This window comes from Aegilops tauschii, chromosome 6 (assembly GCF_002575655.3).
Source record: "Aegilops tauschii subsp. strangulata cultivar AL8/78 chromosome 6, Aet v6.0, whole genome shotgun sequence".
NCBI classification, from domain to species: Eukaryota; Viridiplantae; Streptophyta; class Magnoliopsida; order Poales; family Poaceae; genus Aegilops; species Aegilops tauschii.
In genome coordinates, this window is record NC_053040.3 from 398,225,016 (window position 1) to 398,238,819 (window position 13,804).

At 51.1% G+C, this 13,804-nt stretch overlaps 2 protein-coding genes across 2 annotated transcripts; one reads left to right on the top strand and one right to left on the bottom strand.

Annotated features, from left to right (window-relative positions):
• The first annotated feature begins 4,855 nt into the window (after window positions 1-4,855).
• LOC109743258 (aspartyl protease family protein At5g10770) lies at window positions 4,856-7,005 on the top strand. The gene is made up of 2 exons (XM_020302342.4): window positions 4,856-5,360; window positions 5,484-7,005. Exons 1-2 carry the CDS (start codon window positions 4,871-4,873, stop codon window positions 6,767-6,769), a joined length of 1,776 nt encoding a protein of 591 aa, XP_020157931.2. The 5' UTR covers window positions 4,856-4,870; the 3' UTR covers window positions 6,770-7,005.
• A 1,385-nt stretch (window positions 7,006-8,390) lies between these two features.
• LOC109743261 (uncharacterized) lies at window positions 8,391-9,798 on the bottom strand. The gene has a single exon (XM_020302344.3). The coding sequence runs from the start codon at window positions 9,706-9,708 to the stop codon at window positions 8,509-8,511; it is 1,200 nt and encodes a 399-aa protein (XP_020157933.1). The 5' UTR covers window positions 9,709-9,798; the 3' UTR covers window positions 8,391-8,508.
• Window positions 9,799-13,804: the final 4,006 nt, after the last annotated feature.

A 13,804-nucleotide genomic window follows, 5' to 3' on the forward strand; every position in this document is an offset into this window, starting at 1 on the left:
ACAATAACCTAATAGAGATCATGTAACCCAAATAGAGCCTAATAATAAGATAAATGGCATATTGCCATTATTGCGCAAGCAGACAAGCAAAAGTAGTTCAAAAACAGCCTAATTCTGCATTATTAGTAGATAAAATACCATTTATTCACACATTAATCGAGGCAGCTATAAGGCAGCAATAAGATCATCAATAGATAAAATACCATTTATTTACACAAATATCAATTATGCATTATCTCTGCAAGCATGGCAAAGCAGAGCAATAGCTCTTCCATCCTCATCAAGGACAACTCCCAGCCCTGACACAAGGGTAAAAACACTTCCATCCTCATCAAGGACAACTGAACTAAGTGGATCAATCCAGGGGAACACTTTATCTCTTCCCGCATCCAAAAGTTGAACCAGCTTAGAATCTTTCAAAACAGCACGGTACAAGATTCACAAAACACAATAAGTAAACATCCATTCCACCTTTGGCATCAGATGCACAATAATTAAAACTATAAAAGGCAAACACCCCCCTTTTAGATCAGATACAACTCTCTGTCTCTCTGTGTTTTCTTTTTCTGAAATTTACTAAAAATGGGCTCACTAACAGCATCAGATGGACTGCGATTTGGGTCCATCATTCCATTAACGGCCGGGCGCTGGTGGATCGATGTCGTCACCGGCTAACCTCCTACTACTCCTAAAAGGCAATGAAACAAGACTGCAAGTGCACGCTTCCCTTTACATCAACCGCTCTGGCCTCTATCGAATATGCCTGCTCTAGCCCAACTCAGGCCTGGTCCGCGCCTCTACTTCGTCAAGGCGGGACGAGAGAGAGAACCCCTTTCTAAACCCTAGAACACTAGGCACCGCCGCCCCCGCCACTGCTCCAGGGACAACAGCCAAGGAAGAAGAAACCAAGCCTCCGCCATGCCGAAATCCAAGCGCAATCGCTCAGGTCAGTTCACTCGCTCCCTTCTGCCGCCCTCAATCCCCCCTCCCGCCTCTACCCGCTTCCTTTTCTGTCTCCTGGATTCGACCAAGTTTTTGGCTAACCAAACTTGTGCATCTGGATTAGTTCCAACAACCAGTGGTGTTCATATATGTGCTAAACTGCTAATCAAGAATTGAAACCCAAGTTTCGGTGAGCAACAAGAAGCCTCTGCTTCTCTCACCTAACCCCTCTCTCTACTCTCTCCCCAATCACACGAGGAAACAAGCCTGGAACACGTCGCATCGAAGCGCGGAGCCACCGTGCAATCCCTAAATCCCTTCCCCCCACGCGAAATCCAAAAACATAGCGAGCTGCCGCGGCGAATCGATCGGAGCCTAGTGGTGGCACGCGCGGGGAGGAGGAGATCAAGGGGGACTTACGGGGCTGGAGCGTCGGAGGAGGCGAGAGGCGACAGCGCGTGGTGGCGGCGCACGGAGCCGTCGGCGGGGGCGAGGCGGCCGGGGAGGAACCCTAACCGCGGCGGCGGCGGCGGGCGGAGGGGATCGATGTGAGAGTGAGGGGGTGCGTGGGGCGCGCGGGCCGGTTTTCTTTTCCTCTAGTAGTAGCGCTGGGTAGAGGCCGGCGCTACTGCTAAGCCCACCAGCTATAGCGCCCGTTCGAAACAAACGCTACAGGTAAGTGGGCTACCGTTTTTGCCCTGTGACCCATGTAACAGCAGCGCGGCCCAAGCTAATAAACGCTGTTGTTATTTAGTAGTAGTAGCGTGTTTTGTACCAGGCGCTACTGGTAAATACCAGTAGTGTGGGTGCTTAAGCATGCGCTACTGCTAAACTTCTATCTCTAAGCATTTTCCTAGTAGTGTCACATCATGATGGCGTACAAAATATGCTAACAAAACTAAAAATCAGCGACCAGAAGGATAATATTATGCCTATCATACGTAAAGTGTGCCTGCAGAAGTTGCTCGTTCCATTCCAAATTATAATATGTTTTAGACATTCAAATACATACTACATACGATCTGGAACAAGTGAAAAACACACTAAAACGCCTCTATAAGTAGGAACATGTTACAGTTTGGAACAGAGGGAGTATATAGTTTGCGATAGCGTAGCGGCGGCATAAGGAATTGGACCCTAGAGAAAACTTTCCAGCCCCATGGAAAAGATTGTGGTTCTCCTAACCAGGAACACATCGTTTGGCAGCTTTATCACTAACCGTTTGATTGGTATACTTGTAAGAGCATCTACAGCCGGACTTGGTAAATCCGACCCCTATACGTCCGCGGGCGTATCCGGACGGGCTCTCATATTTTCCTCCCGACATCCACATATCTCAAATTTGGACTCTCAAATTCAATCAAATTCATATCCACGGAAAATGCGTCAAGCTATCGCTTCTGGTCGAAGCACTAAAAGAAAAGGACCGGGAAACGCGGCGGCATAGGAACCAAGGGAACCTAGGAGGAAGAAAGACGATGTACGGGATACGGGATCCTCGCAGTAGGCTGGACCAACATCCAGCCGAGAGAGCGCATCCTTTAGAAGCAACAGGTTGGGAAACCAAGAGCTGATCTCCACATCATTGCAGCACTCCGCACAATTGTGCAGAATAACACAACATGTCATCAACTGCCACAAAGTTTCTGATCTCCATATCATTGCAGCACTCCGCACAATTTCCCAACGAGCTTGAAGCACACCAAATGCCCTCTCCACATCCTTCCTAGCCGCTTCCTGCATTGTTGCAAAGTGGCTCTATTTATTGCCATGCGGTTCGGATATGGTCTTCACAAACGCCGCCTACTGAGGATAGATACCATCGGCTAGATAGTATCCCATGTTGTAGCCTCGGCCATTGATGGTGTAGTTGCACTGCAGTAATTCCCCATTGCAAAGCCTCCTGAACACCGAAGATCGTTGAAGCACGTTGATGTCGTTGTGAGAACCCGACATTCCAAAGAATGCATGTCAAATCCATAAGTCATGTGATGCCACTGCTTCTAGTATGATTGTGGCCTCTCTGGTGTGACCTTGATACATTCCCCACAAACCTTTGGGGCAGTTCTTCCATTACCAATGCATGCAATCAAATGATCCGAGCATTCCTGGAAACCCTCTTGCCTCTTCAATAGCCAACAACTTCTTCGTGTCCCGCGCATTTGGTTCTCTGAGATACTCATGTCCAAATACCTCCATCACGGCATGGGCAAAACTTGACAGTAGTCTTCAAGCACATGCTCTCCCCCATCCTGACCATCTCACCAATGGTATCTGCAACAGTACCAAGTGCAAGCATCCTCAGAGCAGCCGCGCAGTTCTGCTTGGCAGAGAAAGAGAGTTGTCCACAACAATCCCTTGTGAGCTTGAAGTAGTCGTCGTGTGCCTTCACTCCCTTCACAATGCGCAAAAACAATGGTTTGCGCATGCGAAAACGGCGACAAACTCATGGATCATCCGGGAAAGTAGGATTGGGAGCAAAGTAGTCCTTGTGTAGTAACATTACTCCGGACACACTACCCCGGTTGATCACTCTTCTCCCTTTGATTGAGCACTTGAAGTTGAGAATATGCTCCACTTGCCGGTCCATTTCTTCTTGCATGCTCATGAGCATGATCATATCCACTTCTTCGTTCGAATCCAAGGAATCAAAGAACTCATCTTGAGTCATTTGATCAAACTCCGTTGGTCCATACACCTCGTCCGACGAAGCATCGGTATCCATCGTTTTCCCTAATAAAATCACAAAAAATCCGGTCGGACAATGTGTCGAACACATCAAGCGCAAGACGGGGCCAGAGAGTTGTCGGACGTACCGCAGTGGCGTCTGAGCCGGCAACGACGGGAGAGGACTGCTCTGCCGGAGCTGGCGGCGCAGAGGCTAGGAACGGCCGGGGAGGACGCGAGGTGGCAGAGCTGCAAGACGGACGGCGCGGAGGAGGAAGAAGAGGGGAGATAGCAAATGGATCCGGCGGGTCTTGGGATAGATTTAGTGCAATCTGTGATGGGGCCGGGCGATCGGGACGACGTGGCGGGTGTGCCCGGACTCCCCCATACCCGTTCCATATTTGGGCTGGATATAAGAAGTGTCTGTCAGTTCGGACGTTTGAGCCCCGTTTGATAGGGGCCGTCTGGGTCAAAAAAACATGACCGGTCAGTGACTGAACGGCTCGTCCGGACATATGCCGTGGATGCTCTAAGGCTCGAGATGGCATCGAGCGTACGATTGGACTCCCGTGGCTTCGAGTGACCCAGCACCCTGCACAAAACCTGGGTGCTATCTCCACTACAAAGCTTGCAGCAGTCCTGTTCCTAGAAAAAAAAAGTTAGCAGTAGTTTGTGACCAATGCACCAGCATCACCTAGACCGAGCTCAGTGGAACGTTAACTTTGAAAGAAATTACCACGCGAGGCCAAATCAATCTTAGCCACGTACCCCGGGTGTTGGGTGTTTGGCCATGTACCACCACTGCATGCAGCCATGCTGTAACGCAACGCCACGGCATGTTTTCAGCGCAGGGGCGAGGCGCTTGCGGCGAAGGGAAAGCGAAGCAACCTGTGTCTTCGTACCTGAACAAAGAAGGCGGAGACAATGTGTCGAACGCCTTTTCCGGCACCGGGCGCATCGGCCTTGTCATGCTCGCGGCCCCTGGGTCCCAAGTTCCGTTACGTTGTACCCCTCAGCTTTGCGTCCTCTTTTCGACAGAGGCCTCACCTCACGCAAAACAAAATCTGATCACGATCAGCTGGCTGCGAGCTCGCCATCCCACCCGCTCGAGAGTGAAAGAGGACATGCCATCTCCTCAGGTTCAGGCTCGTCCACCGGTTGACATCTTGCTGCTGGACCTGCTGCCAGGATTCGGTAACCAGCACGTACAGAAAAGACGGCTCCAAGGTCCACGCGACGCCTACTGCGCGATGATACGTGCATGCGTACCGGACGCGCACGCAGCAGCCAACCACCGTCCGTCTCCGTCGTCGTCGTTGGGATCGTACCGGAAGAGGAAGACGAGTCGCCCCGACTCTACTACGTGACGTCGCCCTCAGAAGCTCTGCATGCCTCGGTGGGGAGTGGAAAAGAGCGGGCACGGCACGATCACGCGCAGGCCGTAGGACGGGAGAAATTCCACCGCATGATGGGTGGAAGGAATCGGGCGCGCGCCCAACTAGTCCGCCTGACTTTTAGGCGCCGCGTTTTGTCCCCGTCGTCCGGCCCCAGCCGAGCCGACGCGAGCGCCATGGCCTCGTCCTCCCTCTTCGCCTCCCCGGCCCGCCGCGCCCTCCTCTTGTCGTCGTTTCTCCTCTGTTTCCTGCCGCGCCATGTTGCTGCCGGCGCCGCGGGGGCCGGGGGCTACGTCACCGTCTCCACCGCCAGCTTCGCCGCCGCGTCGAGCGCGACCTGCGACGAACCCGGCCCAGGTAGACTTGCTTTGCTCGAGTTGTCTCGGTTCTCCTGGCGTTTGTGGTTTGGGAGAGCTGGTTGGTGGCTTTTGGAGAGTTGTTGTTGATCCGTTTGCTGGCTCGGATCTTTTGCTGCTCCAGTGATCGCGCCGCGGCAGAGGAACGGCACGCTGGCGGTGCTGCGGCTGGCGCACCGGCACGGGCCGTGCGGCCCGTCGACGGCGTCGGCCGTGGTGGAACCGTCGTTCGCCGAGGTGCAACGCGCGGACCAGCGGCGGGTGGAGTACATACAGGGGCGGGTGTCGGGGGGCGGCGGCGCGCGGGGGGCGAGTAAGGGGGGCCTGCAGCAGCGGCAGCAGCAGCTCGCGGCCGGCTCCAGGTCGGCGACGTTGCCGACCACCATGGGCGTCGGCACGTTCCAGTACGTGGTGACGGTGAGCCTGGGCACGCCGGGCGTGTCGCAGACGATGGAGGTGGACACGGGCAGCGACGTGTCGTGGGTGCAGTGCAAGCCCTGCGCCGCGCCGGCGTGCTACAGCCAGAGGGACCAGCTCTTCGACCCGGCCAAGTCGTCCACCTACTCCGCCGTGCCGTGCGGCGCGGACGCGTGCTCGGACCTCGGGATCTACATGGCCGGTTGCTCCGGGTCGCAGTGCGGGTACGTGGTCAGCTACGGCGACGGGTCCAACACCACCGGCGTGTACGGCTCCGACACGCTGGCGCTGGCGCCGGGCAACACGGTGGGCACGTTCCTCTTCGGCTGCGGCCACGCGCAGGCGGGGCTCTTCGCCGGCATCGACGGGCTCCTCGCGCTCGGCCGGCAGGCCATGTCGCTCAAGTCGCAGGCCGCGGGCGCGTACGGCGGGGTCTTCTCCTACTGCCTCCCTTCGAAGCCGAGCTCCGCGGGGTACCTGACGCTGGGCGGGCCGAGCAGCGCGTCGGGGTTCGCGACGACGGGGCTGCTGACGGCGTGGTCCGCGCCGACGTTCTACATGGTGATGCTCACGGGCATCAGCGTGGGCGGGCAGCCGGTGGCCGTCCCGGCGTCGGCGTTCGCGGGGGGCATGGTGGTGGACACGGGCACGGTGATCACGCGGCTGCCGCCCGCGGCGTACGCGGCGCTGCGGTCGGCGTTCCGCGGCGCCATCGCGCCCTACGGGTACCCGTCGGCGCCGGCCAACGGGATCCTGGACACGTGCTACGACTTCAGCCGGTACGGCGTGGTGACGCTGCCGACGGTGGCGCTGACCTTCAGCGGCGGCGCGACGCTGGCCCTGGAGGCCCCCGGGATCCTGTCGAGCGGGTGCCTCGCGTTCGCGCCCAACGGCGGCGACGGCGACGCCGCCATCCTCGGCAACGTGCAGCAGCGGTCCTTCGCGGTGCGCTTCGACGGCGGCACCGTCGGGTTCATGCCCGGCGCGTGCTGATCCACTGATCCATTCTTTGACTTACTCTGTGACCACTTCTTACAAAACCTATCACTAGCAGGGGTATAAACATACGTACTTGGTAAGTATACCACATGTACATGTACATGTACGTACACGAAAAGGAAAAGGTAGAGGAATACATGGCAGGATGACGTAGGTTCTTTCGTTGGTGGATGGAGCACGGTTTCGTCGGGGAATAATAACGGGCTAACCAGAGGCGTGTTGACGGTCGACATGGTTCGTTGGATTTTTGTGTGCGTGTCGCGGTCAGTGACTCGACGAGCAACGGGTGATGATGGGTTTACAACTACTAGTGGAGAGTTAGGAGGGAGTGTAGACGTTGTCTGACTTGAGCCGTCCCGGGAGCCGCGGCGCCAAAGTCATCCATAGCTTTTGGGGCTAGACCGGAATACCGGATGGATGTTGGGGGATGGTTGTCCATGCTGAACTTGTCGATATCACAGTGACCCCTTCTACTTTGTTCGACGAAGGTCTCACCGGGCACATCCGATAGTTGTTCTGACCAAGGGCTAAAACACTTTAGATTACTTATTAAGACAGAGACACTTTGTTTACATAGGTTCAGGCCACTGTTCAGTGTAACACCCTACATCTTACTCTGTTCTTCATCCAGTGAAGTATATGGTCAGTTACAAGCCTTCTCTGCTTTTCTCTCTGAATGCTGGATGCTCTCTCTTCTAGCAAGTTTCCTTTCTCCAAAAGTCCGATCCCGATAGAAGGCCTCGGTCCGGAACGAGATCCTCTGACGTGTTAAAAACTACTGCCGAGGGACGTCCTTTGCATATCACCGTTCGTTAAACATGTTAAGGCAGCAGGTGGAAACCAAGGGAACAAAGCTCAACCCACAAGAGATGAGGCCCAGTTCAGAAAGAAGACATCAATCCTTTACTCGCCGTCGTCGATCGCTCGACGTTGCCCTTCTCTCGTCATCGCCATTACCTTGCGTAACCATAGCTCCACTGCGAGTGAAGTAATGGAAGATTGATGAATTTCAAAGCAATCTCATGATAGAGGTTTGATCTATGTCGAAGCAATCTGATATGGAAGATCAATCAATTTCAATTTAGCGACAGCATAACGAGACATACTCCCAAGATTAAAGAGCAGAGCAACTCGTCCCTCCAATGATCGATTCCTTCATGGAACGCGCCTTTTTTTCATTCGTCTGACGCCGTTTTATAGTTCTCACGCCCTTTTTCATCTATGGACATGTTTTCCCTCTCCTGTTCCATTGGGCTGGGCTAGATCGTTCTTATGGGACGACTATGCGTTATGTTTTCCCATTTTCACTTGTTGACGTTGGATGGTTAGCGAACAGTGAAACGTGAAGGACATCCCTCAGCAGTAGTTTTTAGTACGTTAGAGGATCTCGTTCTCTTCAAACTATCAAGTACATATATACAGTGTTCAAGAAAAAAAATCAACTACTTCTTCCGATGTAAAATAAGTGTCGCAGTTTTGAACTAAGCTTGATTCAACCTTAGTTCAAACCTGCGATACTTATTGACACATCAACTAAGCTTTTTGGAGATAGTACAACTTTTTTGCTCTTTGAAGGGAATGCCATTTGACTCACTTTATTTAATCAATGATCTGCTCTTTCTATTAAAACATAGCTGGGGGTGGAGGTCATCGTCCCAATACAAAGTTGGATTTGAACTAGTGTATGCTTAACCTAGCTAGGTTGCGCCGCAACTACCGACACGTAGCTGAGCTCAAACTTCGGGCGGGAAAAGCCAGGTTCGAGACCACGGGCCCCACAATCCAGCAACCGACAACGCCGATGTCTCCGAGGGCAGCCGCGCCACTGTCTGCTCTTTCATGTTGTACACACCGGAGTGGAGAAAATCCTGGGGAATATTACGGATTCCGACCAGCTCGCTCATGAAGTAGATGCAGTCTTCTCGAGCTCCCCCGCACGACTGGCCGCCGGCAAGCACCGAGCGTGAGCAGTTCTGGCTGACGAAGAGAGCATGCTCCATCAGTGTGTCGACCCTGCTCCACCGTCCACGGCCGCCGCTCAGGTCCACCGCTTGGAAGACGTCGAAGCGCGTCATGCCGACGGGTTCCACGTCGGCGATCCGTCTCACCAGCAGTAGCCGGCTGCCCGACGGGACGAGGTAGTAGTAGAACTGGTACACCTCTCCATCATCCCTTGGCGTGCCGGGGATGCATTGGACGGACCTGATGCCCTCGTCGCCGACGTCCAGGACATGGAGCTCCGGCTGATGATCGCGTTCTGCGGTGAGGACGTAGAGTTTCCCTCGGAAGGTCGCGATGTCAGCGGCATGGCTGTTCACAGGCGGCGCCCACTCCATGGTCATGGTCCCCTGTGGCCCGCCGGCGAAGACGGTGACGTTCTTGGAGTTCCTCTTGGTTCTGGTCAAGACGGCGACGACGCGACCGGGCACCACCTTGCGGATGTCTCGTAAATTCCGGAGGTCCAGGTGGTCGGGGTTGATCGGAAGAGGGGTGATCTCCCCGGAGAAAGGGTTCATCAGGGAGCACCACCTGCCTTCTTGATGGCCGTGCCTGTGCACCAGGAAGAACATGCTGCCGGTGGACACGCGGTAGGAGACGTCGTGGTAACCGGGGACGGGCAGGCGGCGGACCGTGCCGTCAGAGAGGCTGAGGAAGGTGCCGTCGCGGAAGGCGAACCACGGGAGCAGCGGGGGCGGTGGCTGCAGCTGCACGCTGGAGCGCCACGAGCAGCAGACCGCCCGGAGGTGGACGCGGTCGGAGTGGGACGGCGTGCGCAGGAGCACCAGGCCCAGCAGCTCCGGCGGGAGGTCCGGCCATGGCGATTCCTTGCTTGGCGCAGCGTGCCGAAGCAGCCGCTGGACCCGGGGCGCCATCCCTGCCTTCTTGCTTGGTGCACCGAGGCGGAACCAGAGCCACCGAAGCAGGGCCGCCATCGCCGTCCTGCTAGAAAGCGCTGCCGTCGCCGGCTCCTTCGACGGGAAATTGAAAGAGCGAGACGTGGATTTTGGTGGAGGGGCGTTTGCTTGCGGATATGGGCGTTCGATTGGTCTCCCTTCTCTTCCTCGCATAGATATAGGCTCCGATTCCGGCCATGCCCCCGACGCGCCAACACCATCGCGTATTTCATACGAAGCCGCGAAGCGTAACTGAGGAAGACTAGCTGGCCGCGAGCATCCCGGCCGGGATCCGCGCGTAGCTCCGACGCCATCTTGCTCAGCTCCACCGGCTCCCTCCGTGCATGTCGCCCTCCCTTACGCCGCCACCGCTGCCATATCAGTCCCGCAGGTCAGGTGACCTGCTCCAGGGCGTCTCCTTCGCACACCGACGCAGCGCGCCGTGGCCTAGTTACATTTCTGTCGCGACATGTTTCTCTTTACAACCTTTTACTACTTTTTTTAGAAAACATCATAGACCGATTTTTATAAATAAGCCTACGAAAACATTTAAGACAGACAAATGATACTCCCGCCGTCCCATAATATAATGCGTCCGCGCTTTTTAAGATTTAAATTTAATGTTTTCAATGGTATAATTTTTGCTCCCGTCGCATCGATCACGTTGGTTAAATTTATGGTCAAACTTAAATCTTAAAAAGCGCGAGCGCACTATATTATGAAATAGAGGAAGTAGTAGCAAACAGAGCAAAATGCTACCTCCGGTTCTTTTTAGTCTAAAAAAATATAAGTTTTGATTGAAGTCAAAGTATCTCTATTTTAATCAAACTTATAAAAATATATATCAAGATTCACAATGCCAAATCAATATTTTTAGATTCATTATAATATGTAACATAGTATGTGTGTGTCTATATATATATATATATATATATATATATATATATATATATATATATATATATATAGGTAAATTATATGGGACACTTAGATGCCTGGGCATCTAGGTGCCTGTTGTAGTAAGTGATATTAATGGTGTGTGATGTACAATCCACGGCAAATGACTTTCCAAATTTTGTTTGCATGTACTATCAGCTTTAATAGGCAATTATTGCTTTCCAAAATCAATATCGTACTATTCTCCTAGCAATGATTCCTTTCCAAACAAAAAGGGTATGTATATACACTCTGATTTTTAAGGTATCAAATATGACCAAATAATATGAAATATTTGTCGCAAATATTTGTATGTATAATTACGACGTATATTATGCATTCTTCTAGTGTTTTACTTTTCCAGGTATCTAGTATTAAAAAAATTAGGGTCGGGTCACACTTTTTGGCAACTAATATTTCTATTCAAACTAAGGTCACCAAATACTATAAAATGTAATCTTAATTATTTTTTACTTTCAGAAATATATATGATGCATGCTGATACCCACACATATTTTTTTCCCTACATACATATACCGACACACAATTCTTTTTAGTCTTAGGAATGTATGTTGCATGCACCCTGCAAAAACAAAAATGTATATTGCATGCCAATACCCGCATGTGATTTTTTGTACATGCATGGACCTAAGAGCATCTCTAGTAGACCCCTTAAAATCGCAAACTGCAAAACTGGGATACGGGTTGAAAAAAAAAATGCATTTTAAAGGTTCATTTTAGCTGCGGCCGAACAGATACTGTAAAACAAACTGTAAAACTGGAATAAAGAGCTCCTTCCTCGATTCCGGCCACAACCACCTCTCCCCCCAGCCAGCTGCGCCGGCCACGCCGGTCGCGTCCAACCCCGTCGGCCGCGCCCCATCGCCCGCAGGCCATGCCGCGTCGCACGTCGGCCTCACCCCGCCCCTGTCGGCCGCGCCCCGTCACCGCGCCCAACCTCGCCGGCCACGCCCCGTCGCCTCCGTCGTCCGCGCCCAGCCTTGCCTGCCACGCCCCGCCGCCTCCGCCGTCCGCGCCTTACTCTATTGGCAGCCAAGTCGTGCCCCTTTTCCTGTCGCGCCGGGAGGATTCCGGCGGCCAGGCTGAGGTCATGGGAGGCCACGGCTATGTCGAGCTCGTCCAATTCGAACCGGCGGCGACCGATTGCGGCGCCTAGCGGCCTTTTCCGGTGTGCGGTGATGAATTCCGGTGAATTTAGGGCGGATTCCGGCAAACTCCGCGGCGGCGTGTTTGCTCCAACAAGGTTTGACTGGTATATGGGGCCCCTTAGATTCGGCCTTCCAACCTCTTCCAACCTCCAAAGATAAGGGTTTTGGGTGTACATTTGCGGTGGCCCTTAAAAATTTTACGGGTTGGACCACTTTTACGGTTTCTGTTCTGGACACTTTTTTCACCCAAAACTGTAAAACGCAAATTTTTTACGGGTTTGACCACTTATGCGGGGTGTGCTAGAGATGCTCTAACTTATCATACCCGCATACCCTTTTTCAATACATGCATGCTTTGAAGATATACGCAAAACTGATATACTTTGAACGGTACATAACCCAAAAAATGATACACCATTTTTAATACATGTAAATTATTTTGAGACATACTCGTAAATGATATTGGAGATATACCCAGAAATAGTACAATTTACATATACGGCAGATATTGATTAGGTATATGAAAAAGTTAGTATGTGACTAGGTATATGATTTTTATAGGCATATGAATTACTACGTGACTAGGTATATGAATTAGTACGTGACTAGGTATACGATTTTTATAGGTATATAAATTAGTACGTGACTAGGTATATGAATCAGTACGTGACTAGGTATATGATTCTTATAGGTATATAAATTAGTACGTGATGAAGTATATGAATTTTTATAGGTATATGAATTAGTACGTGAATTTTTATAGGTATATGAACTAGTACGTGACAAGATATGTACAAAAAAAGTATAACACATCAATAAAATACACGTACCATGCATGGATCATTAATTGTTGATTTTTTCTTTCTTGTTTAATGAGGGAATGAAGTATCCGGATCAAGCAATAATTCTTTCCTAATTAAAGAGTCAATGTATAACCCATTAGTTCTAGCACTAATACAAGTGCACACATCTTAGTGTAATTCGACGGTTTGTAGGGAAGGTGCCCAGGCACCTAGGTGCCCCAAATAATCTAATAGGCGAATTAAAAAAGACCGGAGGGAGTACAGTCTTAAGGGACATACTCGCATGCAAGCCAACCACTTCTTTACCTAATAATAAAACACGGATTGCTTCTGCCCGTTCACCGTCATTTAAATTACCATCATAATTGGCAAGAATTACCCATCAATGCTACCCGTAAGTGACAAAAAAAGATTCATTTTTTTCCTTAAAGTTATGTTCAAGTAAGAAGCTTTCCCCTTATTAAATAGAAGGACACATGCAGTGGACTGGACGGAGCCTTACACTTCGCTCTTGGTAACCCGAGTTCGGTCCCGCCATCTCTCATTTTGTTTGGCTGCTTCCAATTTTGGTCCAGCTATTTCTTTAACCTCTTTGTTTTAGCAGATTCAGGTATTGTCTCAAACGCCATGCGATAAACAAGGTCGCGACCAACTAACCTACACACGCTGTGTTCTACACGAAGATGGTTGATTGCCCTTTTAAATAGTCCCACCTTGCTTCTTTCCATCCAATGTTTCTAATTTATATACATCTTCGAGTTTTCTCGGTTTCAAGGAGCCATCCTGGAATTAATAAATAAGAAAATAAACCTTCCCGTAAGGAAAGAGAGAAACTTAAGAAGGGAGGAGGGATTTCGGATTTAACAGAATAATAAGGAAGGAAAAGAAAGAAAATTATGAAGGAAGGAGAGGAAAAAGGGATGTTGAAAAAAATAAAAAGAAGGAAAGGAGGAGGGATCTCAAGAGTCTTTGATAGAGAGAGATCGGTGATTTGTGATTAAGTTGGAAAATGTGAGAGAAAGTTCTATAAACCTTCAAGTAAGGAAAGAGAGAAACTTAAGAAGGGAGGAGGGATTTCGGATTTAACAGAATAATAAGGAAGGAAGAGAAAGAAAATTATGAAGGAAGGAGGGATTTCGGATTTGACTTGATTTGTGAATAAGTTGGAAAATGTGAGAGAAAGAGCCCCTCAACAGTGCTTGACTTCCACATATCGTACTGACTAAA